The 16,664-nt window shown below is 39.6% G+C and overlaps 1 protein-coding gene across 9 annotated transcripts in view; it reads left to right on the forward strand.

Moving 5' to 3' along the window:
- The window catches only part of ubr4 (ubiquitin protein ligase E3 component n-recognin 4), a 57,203-nt gene that overhangs the window by 33,659 nt on the left and 6,880 nt on the right, over positions 1-16,664 (forward strand). For 4 of the 9 annotated variants that reach the window (XM_085344804.1, XM_085344806.1, XM_085344807.1 and 1 more), the window contains 42 exons: positions 9-72; positions 194-328; positions 459-633; positions 849-980; positions 1,191-1,312; positions 1,542-1,653; positions 1,819-1,949; positions 2,590-2,767; positions 3,188-3,292; positions 3,689-3,844; positions 4,233-4,401; positions 4,623-4,827; positions 4,910-5,023; positions 5,258-5,467; positions 5,556-5,705; positions 5,794-6,021; positions 6,300-6,378; positions 6,482-6,724; positions 6,906-7,074; positions 7,216-7,360; positions 7,655-7,740; positions 7,844-7,931; positions 8,247-8,440; positions 8,609-8,848; positions 8,938-9,076; positions 9,196-9,321; positions 9,490-9,618; positions 9,713-10,062; positions 10,298-10,388; positions 10,566-10,650; positions 11,396-11,523; positions 11,641-11,770; positions 11,883-12,043; positions 12,156-12,265; positions 12,616-12,757; positions 12,931-13,012; positions 13,151-13,324; positions 13,457-13,578; positions 15,703-15,900; positions 16,031-16,111; positions 16,255-16,342; positions 16,519-16,646. In XM_085344804.1, coding sequence (XP_085200930.1) covers positions 9-72; positions 194-328; positions 459-633; positions 849-980; positions 1,191-1,312; positions 1,542-1,653; positions 1,819-1,949; positions 2,590-2,767; positions 3,188-3,292; positions 3,689-3,844; positions 4,233-4,401; positions 4,623-4,827; positions 4,910-5,023; positions 5,258-5,467; positions 5,556-5,705; positions 5,794-6,021; positions 6,300-6,378; positions 6,482-6,724; positions 6,906-7,074; positions 7,216-7,360; positions 7,655-7,740; positions 7,844-7,931; positions 8,247-8,440; positions 8,609-8,848; positions 8,938-9,076; positions 9,196-9,321; positions 9,490-9,618; positions 9,713-10,062; positions 10,298-10,388; positions 10,566-10,650; positions 11,396-11,523; positions 11,641-11,770; positions 11,883-12,043; positions 12,156-12,265; positions 12,616-12,757; positions 12,931-13,012; positions 13,151-13,324; positions 13,457-13,578; positions 15,703-15,900; positions 16,031-16,111; positions 16,255-16,342; positions 16,519-16,646 — 6,094 coding nt within the window. The remainder of the gene's footprint in view (positions 1-8; positions 73-193; positions 329-458; positions 634-848; positions 981-1,190; positions 1,313-1,541; positions 1,654-1,818; positions 1,950-2,589; positions 2,768-3,187; positions 3,293-3,688; positions 3,845-4,232; positions 4,402-4,622; positions 4,828-4,909; positions 5,024-5,257; positions 5,468-5,555; positions 5,706-5,793; positions 6,022-6,299; positions 6,379-6,481; positions 6,725-6,905; positions 7,075-7,215; positions 7,361-7,654; positions 7,741-7,843; positions 7,932-8,246; positions 8,441-8,608; positions 8,849-8,937; positions 9,077-9,195; positions 9,322-9,489; positions 9,619-9,712; positions 10,063-10,297; positions 10,389-10,565; positions 10,651-11,395; positions 11,524-11,640; positions 11,771-11,882; positions 12,044-12,155; positions 12,266-12,615; positions 12,758-12,930; positions 13,013-13,150; positions 13,325-13,456; positions 13,579-15,702; positions 15,901-16,030; positions 16,112-16,254; positions 16,343-16,518; positions 16,647-16,664) is intronic. The other 5 variants (XM_085344805.1, XM_085344808.1, XM_085344809.1 and 2 more) reach the window with 2 other exon arrangements.

The raw sequence follows: 16,664 nt of genomic DNA on the forward strand, positions 1-16,664 counted from the left end.
TATTTCAGGTTGGTGGTCAGCTCCCTTGAAGCTTTGGAAAGCTGTTTTGCAGTTGGTTCATCCAGTGAAAAGGTAAACCTGTGAAGACTTTATTTTTTTATTGACTTTTAAAAGCATAATTCTGTATAAATGAATCCCTGTTATCTACATGCTTGTGTTCAGGATGCATTTTTAATTCATGTCAACTCTATAGGAGAAAAACAAGGCTGCAGCACTGGAGTTGGCAACTTTACTTCTGTCGATGCCAACACCTGTAGGTGTGCAGCAGCAGACAAAGGGGCTTCTTGCCAGTCTGCACACAAGCCGTACTGCCTACCACAATCACAAGGTAATAAAAGAGGCCAAATTCATACAATGTTTAGCTCATTATAATCTGAAAAATGTTGTATTGATTTTCATTAACAGCCAAACACCTTAATACTCTCGCGAACCACTATCCCTCCCTCTGTTCTCCTCAGGACCAGTCCTTGCTGAGCAATGCTGTGCAGTGTCTGAATAGTTGCAGCCGGGAAGGGAAAGAGCTAGACCCTGATGTCTTCCAAAGACTTGTAATCACTGCCCGCTCCATTGCGATCATGAGACCCAACAACTTGGTGCATTTCACAGAAACAAAATCATTGCACCATGACTTGGGTAAGAAGCTTTTCTTGTTATGAAGAATGTTGGCATAGAATAGAATGTTTTATATGTATTCTTGTGTGAGCATATAACAAATAAACTTGATTTTTGTCATTTGGAGTCAAAGTCAGAAAAAGATACTTTTTACTTTTCACTTACAATGAAACAGCTTGGAAGTTAACTGACTTATAATTCTCACACTTACTGGTGTTCTTCTCTTACTAACTCAGAGGTGACAGAGGATGGACAAAAGCATGTGGATAGTGAGAACTGTAATTTTATTGCACAACTGATGAATAACTTCTGGAAACTTCATGCCCTAAAACCAAAGAATGCCTTTCTTGCTCCTGCTTGCTTGCCTGGTAAGTTCTACCCTGTGGGTCCCCAACATTTTGCAAGAACATTTATTGTTAAATGTATATGCATTTATACATATGTGTTGTGAGTAATGTTGATTCACTTAAATCTTATGTAAACAATTTACACGTATTGTAATGCCCAACAGCACGAGTACATTTGTCTTCTATTCTGAAACCCTAGTCTGGAAATGAGTTATTTATTTTAAATTTAAGGTCTAACTCATGTGGAAGCAACAGTAAATGCCTTGGTAGACATCATCCATGCATACTGCACATGTGAGCTGGATTACGTCAATGTAGCCTCCAAAATCTACATGCAGATGTTACTGTGTCCTGTAAGTATATCAGTTTTATTGATCAGTCATTTTTATTTATCTTCTTCTCCTTGAACAGCATTTTAACTACTGTAGTTTGTACCTTGTCAGTAGATTTTTTTTACATGGCTTTACAAGGGTGATAATAAGCAGCATGCCTATATTAAAGATTTTAGGCAATTAGAAGGAGCTCTTGCATGGATCACTGTCAAAGTCATGAGGTAACCAGTCTATATTTAACAATTCACAGGACACTGCTGTCAGCTTTTCTTGCAAGCAGGCTCTGATCAGAGTGCTTAGACCAAGAAACAAGCGACGCCATGTGACCCTTCCATCTCCCCCACGTTCCAACACACCTATGGGTATGTTTATTAATTAATTCAAAGTATTAATTGAATGTTACTAGATGTACATGAATATTTGATAGTTTTTTGGGGGCAATATTAAATATGATTTCTCATATTAGTTATCATTTTAACAAGGCTTTAGGGATCCTCTAAATGTTTGCGGTTGATCTCCTTTATCAGGAGACAAGGATGATGATGACGACGACGATGCAGATGACAAAATGCAGTCATCAGTGTTGACTGGTGGAGAAGAGGGTCGACAGGAGAGCCAAGAACAAAATGAAGTGGACCATGGCGACTTTGAGATGGTGGTGAGACAAAGAGCAGCAGTCTGTAGGCCAGGGGTGTCCAACTCCAGGCCTCGAGGGACAGTGTCCTGAAGGTTTTAGAAGTGTCCTTGATCCAATACAGCTGTTTTAAATGGCTAAATTACCTCCTCAACATGTCTTGAAGTTCTCTAGAGAGTAATGAACTAATCATGATTCAAGTGTGTTGACCCAGAGTGAGATCTAAAACTTGCAGAACACCGGCCCTTGAAGCCTGGAGTTGGACACCCCTGCTGTAGGCTGTTTCTGACATTGGACTAGCATTTTTTTTAGACTGTTTAGAGACACTCATCGCAAAAGTATAAATGATCTTCCTGTTCCTGAATTATTCTGGATGCAGAGTATAATGTTGTAACATCGCAAAGATATATTTAAAGTAACTAACTAGCTCTGACGATGTCAAAAAGTTTGTAATTCACTTCTGTTCATTTATATTATGACTAAATTGTTTTTCTGAGCTCACACTACATAGACAATAAATATACACTGGAGTAACATTTTTAAAAGCCACTTATATTCCTTTCTTTGGCTTGTATGACCATCTTCAAATTTAAATCTTAGTTATCTATAAATTACATATGCTTGTTAAAATTTGGTAAAACATGCCTGTTTTTGTGCTTCACAGTCCGAGTCTATGGTCCTGGAGACAGCAGAAAATGTCAACAATGGAAATCCATCTCCCCTCGAGGCTCTGCTTGCTGGAGCTGAAGGTTTCCCCCCCATGCTTGACATACCTCCTGATGCAGATGATGAAACCATGGTAGAGTTGGCAATTGCTCTAAGCCTGCAGCAGGATCAACAGGGTAAGTGACCAGAAAATCCTAAATAAAGTAATAATTTTGTGACTAGTGTGACTGTGACTTATTACTAGTCCTACTCAGCATTAGTCTTTCCTGTCTATGCTGAAACTATTCTAAATTTCTTTAAACCTTGAAATTCATAGAGCCTTACAATTTTTCTTTTACATAATTGTTTCGAAGCTTTTTTGTTGTTTGTGTGTGTGTGTATGTGTGTGTGTCTATATCAGTTGCCACCCTTCAGAGTGATTTAAACCCTCATAAGTTATTCAACAAAATACAATTTTTTTTTCTTCCACCCCCCCCAGATTACGTTATTTGAATTGTTCTGATCTGCAAAACTTAATGTTTCACCCTGACACATTTTAATGGAAGTTTGGGCACTCCTAGAAGTCCGTCCTTAAACACAATTTTTGACATTTTTAGGCAGTAGCAGCAGTGCTCTTGGGCTTCAGAGTCTAGGCCTGTCTGGCCAGGCCCCAAGCTCCTCTTCACTTGATGCTGGCACCCTGTCAGACACCACTGCATCAGGTAATAAGACCATCTTCACGCTCAACCGGAAGCTAGTTTTTAATGCTTGCAAAGTCACTGTTGCAAGTCAGTTAAACAAACCTTTTTTTTAAAGTTCCAAAAATAAAATAACTTTTTATTTTTAAATTAAATAAAAGGAAATTATTATCATTAAATAATTTTATTCTAACTTGAAGCTCATAAGCTCATCAGTGATACAGCATGTAGTTGTACTGCTCATATCTGTAAGCTGGCCAATGTCAAATTAACCCCTATAATTTAATGCCACACTGGTCACAATGGGTTCGGTAGCACTTATTTTTGATTGTACTGCATGCTCTTTGCATTGTTGGTGCACAAGTATAAACTAAGATCATGTATCCTGGCCAGATGACCGCGGTGTATTTACTGTTACAGCTATTGCTATGATTTCAGCCCCGGCATCAGATGATGAGGGCAGCACAGCTGCTACTGATGGTTCCACATTGCGGACCTCCCCAGCTGAGCACGGCGGCAGCGTGGGCTCAGAGAGTGGAGGTTCTGCTATCGACTCTGTAGCAGGGGAGCACAGTGGTGGGTGATTTAAGTAAAACAGGCCAGTTTAATATTAAAAACATTATATATGCATGCCCCGAATTAGTGGTAGTATCTCAAATATGTAGGAACTTCTATATCCAATTCTTTTCAGCCCCGTAGTAAGTATTAGACTTTAAACTTCTTTAGACATTAATTTTCTCTAATTCCCAATAACCTTCTGAGAAAGGTAGCTCTAAGTTTACAGATTATAATATAGTGTGTCACCTTTCCTATCCTTCCCTTTTCCCATGCCTCATTTTGTTGCGCTTTAAAGTCCTGAGGGGCAAACGTGACTCTTCAGTTTAAAATAAAACCTAATCCTTCCCTGTGTTACATTACCAGATTTCCATATTGCTTAGTTGCTTTCATTCATGCATTTGTATAGTGTCAGGTCGCAGCAGTGCATATGGAGACACAACAGCGGAAGGCCACCCCGCTGGTCCAGGCAGCGTGAGTTCCAGCACTGGAGCCATTAGTACCACCACAGCCCAGCAGGAATGTGAAGGCTCAGAAGGTGAAGGAGAGACTGAAGGAGACATTCATACAAGCAACAGGTCAGATTCATGAATTTGGATTATTTTAGGTTAACTTAAGGCTCCATGATAATGAACATCTGCCATGTGATGTGCTGAAGACTCATTTATACTATCTATGGATACCAACATGACCATAAGAAAGACAGATAATAATATTTACTTTTTATTACATTGTCATGAAAAGTGATTTATGCTTAATAGTTTAACCAGTAAAAAAATGTCATTATGTTTTTCATTAGGTTGCACATGGTTCGTCTTATGCTACTGGAGCGTTTGCTTCAGCACCTTTCTCAGCTCCACAATGTAGGTGGAGTCCAAGCTATCCCTTACATGCAAGTTATCCTCATGTTGACCTCTGACCTTGACGGCGAGGATGAAAAGGATAAAGGTGCTTTGGATGACCTGCTTGCACAGCTCATTGCCGAGCTTGGCATGCACAAGAAGGTAACTACTGTTTTGTCCTTTCCTCATTTTGTATCAGGCTCAGAATATTTTTGTTTTACTGAATCGTGTTATATCTCTGCAGGATGTTTCCAAGAAGAATGAGCGTAGTTCCATAAATGAAGTTCATTTGGTCATCATGAGGCTGCTTAGTGTCTTCATGTCTCGAACAAAGTCTGGATCCAAATCTTCCTCTGAGGTACAGTTGTACTATAATCACTATGTAGTGTGTAGCCAGGTTTGCACCTCTCTCAACAACTGCTCAAAATTGATTGCAGTCATTCATCACATCTCATTTTTGCTCAAGTTTCATATTATTATTAACATAACTTGTGCCATGAAGCTCACAGTTTCATGGCTATCATGCAACTTGATTATACTTTGTACATCATGAATTTTGAAGTCAGCTGTTTTCCCTCTTTTTGTCTTCTAGTCATCCTCCCTCATTTCCAATGCCACAGCAACCGCCTTGCTCAGCCTGGGTTCTATTGACTACTGCCTCCAAGTGCTCAAGTCACTCCTGGAGTTTTGGAAGAGCCAACAGGGTGAAGAAGAGCCAGTGACTGCCAGCCAGCTCCTCCGCACACACACAGCTTCCTCTCCCCCTGACATGAGTCCTTTCTTCCTTCGCCAATATGTTAAGGTAAGATAATCTCAACATAAAAAACGTAAAAGACTATTTATATCTCTCAAATTTTAACATTAACTCAATATATTGTTTTTGCAATCAGGGGCATGCTGCTGATGTGTTTGAAGCCTACTCCCAGTTGTTGACTGAAATGGTGCTTCGGCTGCCATATCAGATAAAGAAAATTGCTGACGCCAACCCACGTATCCCACCTCCTGTATTTGATCATTCCTGGTTCTACTATCTATCTGAAGTAAGCCATCATATAAATTTTTTTTTTCTTTTGTCTTTCCAAAAGAGAGAAATTGATCTCCTCATTTTCCCCCCCCCATTTTTCCCAGTATCTGATGATACAACAGACACCATTCGTCAGGAGGCAAGTCAGAAAACTGTTGTTGTTCATTTGCGGCTCAAAGGAAAAATATCGTCAGCTACGAGACCTGCACACTCTTGACTCTCATGTGCGCAGCATCAAAAAGCTTCTAGAGGAACAGGGCATCTTCCTCCGGGCTGGTGTAGTCACAGCCTCATCTGGCTCAGCCTTACAGTATGACACACTCATCAATCTGGTGAGTGTCTTGATAAGACAGTGTACCACTCCTGCATTACTCTGGATCCATTATGTATAAAACAGGTTTAGTTAGAACTTGTTTATTTGTGTTTTTATCCTTTTTTTGTGTCTTAGTAAGCTGCAGTGCTGTGTTGAATTTATTGGTTTTAGAATCTGTTTTATTTTGTGTGTGTGTGTGTGTGTGTGTGTGTGTGTACACACACACACACACACATACATATGGTTTTTTTTTTCTTTGCTATGCTTTGCTGTAAATTGCTTTATTTATTTTTGTAGATGGAACACCTGAAAGCTTGTGCTGAAATTGCCACTCAAAGGACAATCAACTGGCAGAAGTTCTGCATGAAGGATGACTGTAAGTTGTTTGTGATTACTTATTTATTTTTGAAGCAACAAATGTTTTACACAAGTACTAACTATTTATGTCTCTGTCTTTGCTTTTCTTTTTTTCCATACAGCTGTCTTGTACTTCTTGCTCCAAGTCAGTTTCTTGGTGGATGAGGGCGTTTCCCCAGTTTTGCTGCAACTCCTCTCCTGTGCTCTGTGTGGCAGCAAGGTGCTGGCCAGCTCCTCCTCTACTTCATCCTCATTCTCAGGCGGAGGGTCTGGTAGTGCTGGACAGACAGGAGCCTCTCAGTCCTCTCAGAGCAAGTCTTCTAGTAAAAAGAGCAAAAAAGAAGACAAAGAGAAAGAAAAAGATGGTGAGAAAATAAAAAATGACTAGTTGTACTTCTTCGAAAATCAACTAGCGTAGAAACACATATTGGGTACTGAACTGGGCTCCAGTGCTCCTTTGAACCTGAACAAGATGTAAAAGTGGTGTAAAATGATTGGTCGATGAGAGTATCCTGAATTTAATTGTATATTGTCAACTGACCACAGGGGATGGTGTTGGTAGCCAGGAGGATCAGCTTTGTATGGCTCTGGTCAGTCAGCTTAACAAATTTGCAGACAAGGAGACGCTCATTCAGTTCCTACGCTGTTTCTTGCTGGAGTCAAACTCATCTGCTGTGCGCTGGCAAGCCCACTGCTTGGCGCTGCATATCTACAGGTATTGTAGAAACATACACCTAGTACATTGGGTAGTTTGGTCTAAAGATTAGTCTATTTAACAAAAGCTTAGGCTTATTGCATCACTTTTTAACAATTGAATACATGTATGGACAACCTGATATTGTTTGTACTTCCGCAGGAACTCTAGTAAATCTCAGCAGGAGCTGCTGCTTGAACTGACTTGGGCCATCTGGCCAGAGCTTCCTGCATATGGCCGTAAAGCTGCCCAGTTTGTCGACCTACTTGGTTACTTCTCACTCAAAACCCCTCAAACTGAGAAAAAGGTTAGATTTTTTTCTTTTCTTTTTTTCTTTCTTTAAAATCCTTTTCTGTATTTCATGCAGTTTTTTTTTTTTTTTAATAAAATTATAGTTTGGCTATTTTCTATATCAATTCAAAGAGGAATAATTCAGTATTTACAATTAAACGTTTAGTTTTTGTTCTTAAAGTATTACACAAGGGTTCATATCCTGATGCTTGTGTTTTTATTTGTCTCCACAGACCATAGACACCACTTTCATTATGATAGAAGATGAAATTGTTTTGTTTCTCTTATTTATTTATGTATTTTTCTCCAGCTGAAGGAGTATTCCCAAAAGGCTGTGGAAATCCTGAGAGCACAGAACCATATCCTGACAAATCACCCCAACTCCAATATATACAAGTATGTTGATAGATACTGAAATCGAAACATTCAATCTTATAACAGTGAGAATGCAACTATTGGGCATCATCTACATAAAATTACATGTGTTTTTTTTCTGCAGCACACTCTCTGGATTAGTGGAGTTTGATGGCTTTTATCTGGAAAGTGACCCCTGCTTGGTGTGCAACAATCCAGAAGTTCCCTTCTCCGTGAGTGAAACACACCCTCACACAACAGGCATATTCTTTTAAAAAGTGCACAGGCAGTCAAGCTAATTAAAATAATTTTTACATACTAGTAAATTTCACAGGGGAAGGCTTAAAGAGAGATGGTATTGGTTTCAGAATTTGAAAACCCCCTGCCAAATGCAAAACTCTTAGTATTAACTGTGTAACATAGCTGGTTAGTTAAACAATGATGAAATACAGTTATGTTGATAGAAACATCCTCTAAACGTAGGTATAAACAGTTCTCAGTATTGTTTTAAGCATAGTTTTTATTTTTATTTTATTTTCATCCACCAGAATATAAAACTGTCATCCATCAAAGTAGACACCCGCTATACGACCACACAACAGGTTGTCAAGCTCATTGGTAGCCACACCATCAGCAAAGTCACAGTGAAGATTGGTGACCTCAAACGCACCAAAATGGTCCGCACCATCAATCTCTATTACAACAACAGGACAGTCCAGGCGATCGTGGAGCTGAAGAATAAGTATGTCAGCAAAGAGCTGCTGTTCTTTCTTGCTTTTAGTTTTCATATTATTATGGTAAATTTTAAGGTGCAAAGATGTAGTATCAACTTGGAAGTTTCATTTTAATTTACTTTTTTGGCATTAATTAGGAGTTCTTAACTTTACTGTCTTTTTTCTTTTCTTTTTAGGCCTGCTCGTTGGCACAAAGCCAAGAAAGTTCAGCTCACCCCGGGACAAACAGAAGTGAAGATTGACCTTCCCTTACCTATCGTCGCTTCCAACTTGATGATTGAGTTTTCCGATTTCTACGAGAACTACCAGGCTTCCACTGAGACCCTGCAGTGTCCACGCTGCAGTGCTTCCGTACCGGCCAACCCCGGTGTGTGTGGCAACTGCGGTGAGAATGTGTATCAGTGCCACAAGTGCAGGTGAGCCCTGTGTTTCCTCTGCGGTTCTTAAAGAATTGAAGACACTTTTAGATTTATTGGATTTTTACTATATGGTCGACACTTTTCAGGTCTATCAATTATGACGAAAAAGACCCCTTCCTGTGCAACGCCTGTGGTTTCTGCAAATATGCCCGATTTGACTTCATGCTGTATGCTAAACCATGCTGTGCTGTGGATCCTATTGAAAATGAGGAAGACAGGAAAAAGGTAGAAAAAAAAAAAGAAGCCTCTTCTAGGACAAGAAAAACATTTAAAGGAATTGGTTAAAAATAGGCTTACCATTCCTAAAAGTCAGACTACAAAATGTTTTGTCCCTTTTTGCATAGGCTGTGACCAACATTAACACCCTGTTGGACAAAGCTGACCGGGTCTACCACCAGCTGATGGGTCACCGGCCTCAGTTGGAGAGTCTCTTGTCTAAAGTCAATGAGGCAGCACCGGAGAAGCCCCAGGTCAGTCAAGAGGGACTGAAAGAGCACTTGACCTAAATAAGCACAGCTTGTACTAATGCAACCTGCACATGCTGCAGAGATCATTTATGTTTTTCTTCAGTCTCTATTTTAGCTCTATTTCTACAGTTTTATCTAACAGTATTTTCTCTTGTCTTTTATTTCTTTCAGGATGACACTGGAGCAGGAGCAGGACTTGGTGCATCCTCTGCTAATGTGAACAGATACATTCAGCAGCTGGCTCAGGAATACAGTGGAGATTGCAAGACCTCATTTGATGAACTCTCCAAGATTATACAGGTTAGGAAGAAAATGCAGTTAACTTTCCTGATATCTGTACCCTTGTTTTCTTCCTGCTCTCATACAATTGTGCCCCTTCCTTCTTTGTTTACAGAAAGTGCTTGCATCTCGTAAAGAGCTCTTGGAGTATGACCTACAACAGAGAGAGGCTGCCACTAAGTCATCTCGGAGCAGCAGTAGCCACCAGCCCACCTTCACCGCCAGTCAGTACCGCGCCCTCTCTGTGCTGGGCTGCGGCCATACATCCTCAACCAAGTGTTACGGCTGTGCTTCAGCTGTTACAGGTCACTGCATCACACTGCTCCGCGCACTGGCCACCAATCCAGCCCTTCGGCAGATCCTAGTCCTTCAGGGTCTCATCCGTGAGCTGTTTGAGTATAACTTGCGTCGAGGTACAGCAGCCATGAGGGAGGAGGTGCGCCAGCTGGTCTGTCTCCTCACTAGGTATGTCCTTTCCTTCACATATTTTCATGTGACAATTAATTGCCTGACTTCAGTTCCACATATAAGCAATGATAGTATTGTAAGTTGTTGGAACGATAACATTGAAATCTCAGCTTTTTGCTTTTTAACTTTCTATGTTAATACACGCTGTATATAATGGTGTTTCATTGTCATTTGGTCTCCTGTATCCTTACATGTTTGTTTTTTTTCCTTGTCTCTCTATCTTTTGCTTCAGAGATCACCCAGAAGCCACTCAGCAGATGAACGATCTGATCATTGCCAAGGTGTCAGCTGCCCTCAAAGGTCACTGGGCCAATCCTGATCTGGTAGGTCTCAGAGGTCATACTGAAAATAATTTAAACCCAACAAACATTGGTTTTTTTGTTTGTTTTTTTTGGGGGGGGGGGTGTTGTTTTTTTTCCAGAGTCGCTGTGACTATGAACTTTACTATAAAGAGCTCCGATTTTAAAATACACACACTGTTTTTTGTTTTCCCCCATCAGGTTAGTAATTTGCAGTATGAAATGCTGCTGCTAACGGACTCCATTTCAAAAGAGGGTGGATGCTGGGAATTACGGTTGCGTTGTGGTAAGCATTAATAATATACTTCAATTATGTTGTGCATTGTTTGTCTATAACAATTAATTAATAAATTAAATTAATAAAATATGCATATGATATATTCTATTGATGGATCATTTGTATGGATAAGGCAGCGGTCCCCAGCCTTTTTTGCACCACGGACCAGTTTATGTCCGACAATATTTTCACGGACTGGCGGACGGACAGGTGTCGCGGATAAATACAACAAAATATAACCAGTACCGGTACACACCCCCCCCCCCCCCCCCCCCCCCCCCCCAAAAAAAAAAAAAGATTTATTCATAACACACAGAAAAAGACCCAGGGAAACTATTTTAAAGAACTAACGCTAAAAACGGATAGAAACCCTGAAAACCATAAATTTCACACCCGAGCCTCAACTCTCGGTACCAAACGACTGGTCGATGGCCCGGGGGTTGGGGACCACTGGGCTAAGGGACTCTAAATTTATAAACAGTTCATCCAGCTCGGTCAATCCTGGCCAGGAATTTTGAGAGAACAATTTATTTATTTATTTATTTATTTATTTTGGTTATTTTTGTCTGACCAAATCAGTCTCGGTCTACATAGGGTGGTATTGATTAGACACCTGGAACTATCGCTCTTCTTCTTCTTTTTTCCTCTAATATTATTTTGAAAGAGGTTTTGTTGGATTAAAGCAGTTAAGAGTCTTCGACTAATAGTGTTGTATCTTTTGTTTTGTTTTCCCTCACTCCTTCCCCATATGTAGCCCTCAGCCTGTTCCTCATGTCTGTCAACATAAAGACACCGGTAGTGGTGGAAAACATCACACTGATGTGCCTGAGAATCCTGCAAAAGCTGATTAAGCCCCCTGCTCCCACTAGCAAGAAGAACAAGGTAAAAAAAAATTTGCTGCATGTTTAAAATAGATAAATATAAGCATATCTGTTGTGTCGGTTACCACTTGGTTGTATTATGCCACCTAACAAAGTTATGTGTGTTTTCTGTTTAAAGGATGCTGCCATTGAGTCTCTGACTACAGTCAGGCCCTACAGTAATGAAATCCACGCCCAGGCCCAACTCTGGCTCAAAAAAGATCCCAAAGCATCTTATGAGGCCTGGAAAAAGTGTCTTCCAGCAAGATGTAAGTATCGTGTCTGAACGGTTTACATTATCTGAGTATCACAGGTTTATTCATTTATTGTATTTAATGAAATAGGAGCACTCAATAAACTTCTCATTGTTGTCTATCGCAGGTCAGGAAACGATGTCAAAACCTCAGGGGAAGGCTGAGTTACGGAAACAGTATCTACTTGAGAAGTATGTGTGGAAGTGGAAACAGTTCATGAGGTCTAGAAAAGGAGAAGGCCTTTTCCCGCGCCTGCTTAAACTGAGCCACAACAACTGGCTGCGACAGGTAATAATTAAAAAATAAAAAATCAGAAAAATGTTGTTTGCTTTGTTGGTTAGTTCACAAACCGGTAAATGCAATTTCTTAAAAAATGCTAACTTTAGCTCTACTTTTGCAGGTTCTTTTCACACCTGCCACCCAGGCTGCAAGACAGGCAGCTTGCACTATTGTGGAGGCACTTACCACAATCCCTAGCCGCAAGCAACAGGTCCTGGACCTGCTCACCAGGTACGAGTCTCAACAGAAAGCTAGCAAATCATGACATGCTCTATTTTGAATTTCATATACATAAATTAGGTTGATAATTCCAATGAATTTGGATATGCTTAGCAATATAGCATAACTAGTTAAAGATGAATAGCTCTTATCATGTATTTCCATGATTTTATATTTGCTGGAAAATGAATTATCGGGCAGAAAAATATTATTTTAAATACTTTACAGATAAAGTGTTAAAGAAGAACATAATTCTGTGCTTAATAATGAAAGAAAATGCGTCTCAGGCAGCTCACTTATTGCATAGTTTCTCAAGCAAAAGGATGAAAACTGTTAAAGTGATTAAAAAACTGTCCTTTAAGTTATCTGGATGAACTGAGTGTCGCTGGAGAGTGTGCAGTGGAGTATCTGGGTCTGTACCAGAAGCTGATTAAGCCAACACACTGGAAGATTTATCTGGCTGCCCGGGGAGTCCTGCCCTACATTGGCAACCTGATCACCAAGGTATTATTTTAACGTTCAAAGAATGTAATTTTATAGTCAGATAAACACTGGTGTTTTTAAGTTAGTATCTTCATAGTCCTGTTCCTTTCCCAATTTCAAACAACTGAAGTGTCACTAGATCCATTAGAAGTGCTCCTATTTCAGTATCTTATCTTGTTTATTGCTATGATCAGGAAATAGCCAATCTGTTGGCTCTAGAGGAGGCTACACTGAGCACAGACTTGCAGCAAGGCTACGCCCTGAAGAGCTTGACTGGTATGTTAGTTTCCATCTTTAGATTTTCAGCATATATACAGATTGAGTGGTACAAATTACTTTTATATCACAAGTAAAGTTGCAGCTAATTCAGACTTTCCTGAATCTTCTTTTTTTGGTTCTGTGTGCGTTTTTTAGGTTTGCTGTCATCTTTTGTCGAAGTGGAGTCCATTAAGCGGCATTTCAAAAGTAGGTTGGTCGGCACGGTTCTTAATGGTTATCTGTGCCTGAGGAAGTTGGTGGTTCAGCGAACCAAACTCATTGATGAAACTCAGGATATGCTACTTGAGATGCTGGAAGACATGACGACAGGTGGGCATTGACAATAATTATAAATTTAATTATGTTTTTAAAAAGATAATAATATTCTTATTTGGTCAACTGAATATTGTACAAATTGTGCTTAATATTTTTTTTTATTTGTATGTCTTGTATTGTTTATAGGAACCGAGTCTGAAACCAAAGCTTTCATGGCAGTGTGCATAGAGACTGCAAAGCGGTACAACCTGGATGACTACAGAACACCTGTGTTCATTTTTGAGAGACTTTGCAGCATCATCTACCCTGTGAGTTGCCTTTACCTCGATTAGAGCTGCAACAAATAATGTCTTAAATTTTAATATAATGTTCACTAATTTTCACTAAGTCATACAAGTAATTTTCATTTGACTGAAGGCTTTCAAGTGCAACATCCTGCTGCTTTCTTGACATTTGAGATTAATGATCAAGTAATAAGAAGTAATTATATACAAATTGTTATATTATATACAAGTATTTGTATTATATACAGATATATTTAGATTGAGTGTAGTTTGTGTTTTAACGTTCATTCTTTGAGTTGTGAGTAAAGATGAAGAAGTGACGTGCTTGTGTAATTTTGGAAACAGTTTTGAAGCAGAATTTGTTTTAATCTGGAGTAGGGCTGGGCCATATCATACCGTTCAGGTAATACCAGTGTAATGTTAGGCAATGATAAGAAAATGAAATATCGCAGTAGAATACGGGTAAAACGCGCATGCGCAGTGCCTTTGTTTTCATACCCACATGGCAGAAAAAGCATGGCGGCTACGGAGAATGAGAAGGGCGAAAGCGGATCGTTGAATGACAGATGAACCAGAATTGGTTTATAGGTGCAACTTCAGTGGTGTGGAACTGGTTTGGCTTTCGTCTGTCAGATGCACACCAAAGCACTATTTTGTAGAGCATGCAAGCAGGCCGTTGTTATTAACGTGTTTTTCGGTAAATAAGTCGCTCTTAAAATCCTTTGATTTTTCTGAAAAATTGACAGTGCCCAATATAATTCTTATGTATGAATTCTGGTTGTGCTTACTGACCTCGAACTGATTTATGTGCTACACGGCGCTCGAAAACCTGTCAAAAAATGTTTTAGTACAGTTTTAGTACTAAGCTACAGAGCTGCACCGCTTGACAGATTGTCGGAGCATTACAGCTACCGTAGTCAGGAGTCTCCCGGAGTGATATGTACTGCGCTTCAACATAATATTACTGTATTGTGTGTATAACCTCTTTTTAAGTTTTGTGGATATGTCGGCCAATTTCCACTGGAAATGCCTTTTGGTTAAACTGTCAGCAAGGATTTGCATTTGCACTGTTAAATTTTTATATATAACTTTAATGCACATAAAAAAAACAGCTGCTTGTTTCAGAGCAGGGCGATATGACCAAAAATATTTATCACGATATACATTTGAAAATTTGCGATAACGATATAACTGACGATATAATTGACACTAGACAAAATACTTTACAACTCCACAACTTTATTAGTGCAAAAAAAAAAATCAATGTATTTTCACTTAAACAAACAGCTTTTTTTAAGTGCATTAAAGTTATATAAAAAATTAACAGTGCAAATGCAAATTCCTTGCTGACAGTTTAACCAAAAGGCATTTCCAGTGGAAATTGGCCGACATATCCTCAGCATAACCATGTATAATATCCACAAAACTTGAAAGAGGTTATACACACACAATACGGTAATATTATGTTGAAGCGCAGTACGTATCACTCCGCGAGGCTCCTGACTACGATAGCCGTAATGCTCCGACAATCCATCAAGTGGTGCGGCTTCGTAGCTTAGCAAAGTCGTACTGAAACATTTGACAGATTTTCGAGCGCCGTGTGCCACATAAAATCGTTTTGAGGTCAGTAAACACAACCAGAATTCATACATAAGGCACACGGGATTATAAGGGGCACTGTCGATTTTGTGCTTTGTTGTGTATCTGACGGATGAAAGCCAAACCAGTTCCACACCACTGAAGTTGCAGCATTTTTACAAACCAATTCTGGCTCATCAGTTTCATTTAACGATCCCCTTTTGCTCTTCTCATTCTGCGTTGCCGCCATGTGCGTATGTAAACAAAGGCACTGCGCATGCGCGTTTTACACGTTCTATCGCGATATTTCATTTTCCTATCGTTGCCCAACATTACACTGGTATTACCGTGAACGGTATGATATAGCCCAGCCCTCGCTTGTTTAAGTGAAAATACTTTTTTTTTTTTCTTTTTTTTTGCGCTAATAAAGTTGTGGAGTTGTAAAGTATTTTGTCTAGTGTCAATTATATCGTTATCGTTATCGCAAATTTTCAAATATATATCGTGATAAATATTTTTGGCCATATTGCCCTGCCCTAATCTGGAGCATTTGTTTCATTCACTATCTAGGAAGAGAATGAGGTGACAGAGTTCTTTGTGACGCTGGAAAAGGATCCTCAGCAAGAGGACTTCTTGCAGGGTCGCATGCCAGGAAACCCCTACAGCAGCAACGAGCCCGGCATCGGTCCTCTGATGAGGGACATCAAAAACAAGATCTGCCAAGACTGCGACCTGGTGGCTCTTCTTGAAGATGACAGTGGCATGGAGGTAAAGTAACCTTACATTTGAGTTGCTTTGAAGGTTTCCTTTTCTTGTGAAATTATAAAAGGTGACACAGTTCAAGAAAAAATTACCAGATGTGTTTTTTGTTTTGTTTTGGGTTTTTTTTGTTTTTCAGCTTCTGGTAAACAACAAAATCATTAGTTTGGATTTGTCAGTGGCAGAGGTCTATAAGAAGGTGTGGTGTCCTACAAATGAGGTGAGACTCACATTTTCTATGAATTAGTTACACTTTTACAAACATTTGGAATCATACAAATTGTCATGAAATGCTTACAGTCCTTTAAAGAATTAATGGTACTGAGAGCCCACTGACCTTGTCTCCCCACCCCCCCCAAAAAGGGTGAGCCAATGAGAATCATCTATCGTATGAGAGGACTACTTGGAGATGCTACTGAGGAGTTCATAGAGTCACTGGATTCAACTACAGGTTTGATTTGCTTTTAACTTGGTGTGTCTTCATAATTAGGGTCAAGCTTGTTCTCGTTTATGTGACATCTACCAGGTTTTGCCCTTAATATAATTATTGCTGTATGTATTCTTGGCCATCATATGTACCTGTATGCACAGAATGAGATGCAAATGTTTTAATTGACCTCGTTACAGATGAGGAGGAGGATGATGAAGAAGTGTACAAGATGGCAGGAGTGATGGCACAGTGTGGAGGACTCGAGTGTATGCTCAACCGGCTGTCTGGAATCAAAGACTTTAAACAAGGAAGACATCTGCTCACCGTAAGACAGTATTTTTGT

This window comes from Diplotaxodon limnothrissa, linkage group LG20 (assembly GCF_057381915.1).
Source record: "Diplotaxodon limnothrissa isolate DT_005_m linkage group LG20, D_limnothrissa_male_GT1.1, whole genome shotgun sequence".
Lineage (NCBI taxonomy): Eukaryota > Metazoa > Chordata > Actinopteri > Cichliformes > Cichlidae > Diplotaxodon > Diplotaxodon limnothrissa.